The sequence below is a fragment of the Ictalurus punctatus genome, chromosome 10, assembly GCF_001660625.3.
Source record: "Ictalurus punctatus breed USDA103 chromosome 10, Coco_2.0, whole genome shotgun sequence".
In the NCBI taxonomy this organism is placed as follows: domain Eukaryota; kingdom Metazoa; phylum Chordata; class Actinopteri; order Siluriformes; family Ictaluridae; genus Ictalurus; species Ictalurus punctatus.
Genome location: NC_030425.2, coordinates 5,227,192 through 5,230,000, shown reverse-complemented (window position 1 = coordinate 5,230,000; position 2,809 = coordinate 5,227,192). Strand labels below are relative to the sequence as shown.

At 45.5% G+C, this 2,809-nt stretch overlaps 1 protein-coding gene across 1 annotated transcript in view; it reads right to left on the bottom strand.

Annotated features, from left to right (window-relative positions):
• The window catches only part of si:ch211-1a19.2 (uncharacterized protein LOC100142650 homolog), a 3,564-nt gene extending 755 nt beyond the window's left edge, over positions 1-2,809 (bottom strand). Inside the window, exons 1-3 of the mRNA XM_047158229.2 lie at positions 1,973-2,809; positions 1,812-1,879; positions 1-410 (exon numbers count right to left, since the gene is read on the bottom strand). The exon at positions 1-410 is cut by the window's left edge and continues 755 nt beyond it. Of these exons, the coding sequence (XP_047014185.1) occupies positions 70-410; positions 1,812-1,879; positions 1,973-2,013 (450 nt within the window). The 5' untranslated portion in view covers positions 2,014-2,809 and the 3' untranslated portion in view covers positions 1-69. The remainder of the gene's footprint in view (positions 411-1,811; positions 1,880-1,972) is intronic.

The following is a 2,809-nucleotide window of genomic DNA, read 5'->3' as shown; positions in this document are numbered from 1 at the left end:
CAACCCTAAAAGTAGGGCCTTCTAAACAATCCGAAGAGTCCAAAACGCATCACATAAAACCACACGATGTCACAGTGACTGTTCACAGCGAGATGGCCATACTTCTTCATAGTAAATTACTCCTCCTTGCTTGACCTCACATCTGTATACATCATCACTCTTCAGCTCATGACCTGGCGTGGGGTAAAAGATCCCTAAAGCAGTGAATGTGCCATCAGTCTCCTGGAAGATGTCAAATGTGGTGTGTTTTTGTGTCACTGTGCTCTCATTAATCTTCCAAGTGATGTGTATTAGTTTGGAGTGTAATCCTGTAATGATACACGTAAGTATGGCAGAGTCAGTCGTCTCCGTCCAAAGTCCAAGCGGTAGCAAGATCTGTAGTTTGGGAGCCACGGTCTTGACACGAATGCCTGTGGGATACAATTATTTCTAGTAAGACCAAAATCTATAGGTACAAAATGCATGCTCAGAAATATAAAGTCCATCGCAAGGGCATCATGTACACACTCACACAGCCAATCTACCTACCGGAATGTTTTGGGGAGGTGGGAGAAAACCAGAAAACCCAAACAGACAGTAAACTGAGCTCATGATCGAACCTAGGGACCCTGGACTGGTGAGGCGAAAATGCTACCTGTCACCATACCACCTTCAGTGAACCTTTCTGGAAAAATCACGTGACGCTGCATTTGACCACGTGAAGCTTTGAAACCGCAAAGGTGAAGAGGTGAACTGTCACGTGAAAATAACTATTCACGTGAGAGCATCACGTTCCGAGAAAATGAAGCCGCATGCTGTAAATGCGAAAGCATGTAAACGCATCTGACAAGAAAGGAATCGTGTGGAAAATGAAGTCACGTGGGAAAATACACCGATCAGACATAACATTAAAACCACTGACGGGTGAAGTGAATAATTTTGATTACCTCGTTGCACCTGTCGAGGTTTGGGATATATTTATTAGGCGGCAAGTGAACGGGCAGTTCTCGAAGTTGACGTGTTGGAAGCAGGAAAAATGGGCGAGCGTAAGGAGCTGAGCGACTCGGACGAGGGTTAAATTGTGAGCGCTAGATGACCGGGTCAGATCGTCTCCAAAACGTCAGGTCTTGTGAGGTGTTCCTGGTATGCAGGGGTTAGAACCTATTAAACGTGGTCTAAGGAAGGGCAGATGGGGTCATGGACACCCAAGGCTCATTGCTGCACGTGGAGAGCAAAGGCTCGCACGGAAGAGCTACCGTAGTACAAATTGATGAAGAGTTAATGTTGGCTATGATAGAAAGGTGTCAGAACATACAATGCATCACAGCTTGCTGCGTGTGGCGCTGCGTAACCACAGACCAGTGAGGGTTCAGTCAGAGTCCAAAAGCACCTACAATTGGACCATGGAGCAATGTTCTGCTGGGAAACCTTTGGCTCCTGGCATTCATGTGGATGTTATTTTGACACGTACCACCTACCTAAACACTCTTACAGACCAAGTACACCTCTTCATGGCAACGGTCTTCCCTAAAGTCTTTTACAACAGGATAATGCTCCCGCTACGCTGCAAAAATTATTCAGGAACGGTTTGAGGAGCACGGCAAAGAGTTCGAGGTGTCGACCCGGCCTCCGAATTCCCCAGATCCGATCGAGCGTCTGTGGGGTGCGCTGGACAAACGCGTCCGAAAAAAATCCGATCGAATCTATCACGTGCGAAAATAAAGACGCATGCACCCCGTGTGAAAAATAACCAGTGTGCATCACGACACGTGTAAATCTCACACGGGACACCAATACAGACGTGAAATAAGCGATAAATATACGTTTCTTACCTTTAACAAATAGTTGAACGCCTGGACTAAATGAAATGACGTTAGGGTCCATGTGTCCTCCACTTAAGCTGTGAGACAGAAATTCCGATCGTCACAAACTGCAGAAGCTTGGGAGGTTTGCACTGATGGGTTTGATCAGTTCATATGAAAATATTCCTTACCTCAGCAAAAGAAAGCCTGGGATCAGGGTCTCCGCTCTCATCGTCAGCGTGTCTTCGGTGTACGCTCACTGCACACTCTGGCGCTTATGGTGTATAACGCTGGTGGTTATGTCGAGAGATCCCAAGTGTGTGTTTGGATGATCTGATGTTGCACAGCCCACTGCTCACACAGCCTCCTAAATAACTGACATACATACAGTACATTCTGACTGATCACAGCCAGTATCATATTCACACCTTTTCAGGATAATCCTAGCACTCTTGCTCTGAGTGTGTACGTGTGTGTGTGATTTTTTTCATGTAGATATAATCGATGTCCCTTCATTCGTTAAAATGCTCTTTTACTTGTATAACTGTGTCGTTTGTACTCGCACCGACCGCTTCTTATGCACAACGTGTTGCGTTTAGTCGTGTTCTTCTAACTAGTATGTATTTGTCCACGATCATTTGACGGAGAACTCTAGCATCTTCTCGCCATTTTCTTGAACGGTCGAATCTGTAAGATCGGTCTGCGTTCTCACTAGGAAGTCGCCTTGACTTAAAGTATCAGCGTGAACGTAGACTTCCTTCACGGCATTCATTTCTAAACATATTCGAATGGCGTTTTGTATCCTGAATGCTTTCTGATTATAGCCTGGATGTGATTCTAATGCTATTTGTTTGTTTTCTCGTGGATAAGAACGCTCTGTTCAGTAGAGACACGCTGTGAGGTTTACGCGTTACGTAGCTGCGGTTGGTGTTTTCCAAAGGCACCTGACAGTTATACTGTAAAAACAAGCTCGTCTGACAGTTGTGCACTTGGGAGCTGTTAAAAAACAGGAAAGAGCTGTTGGCATT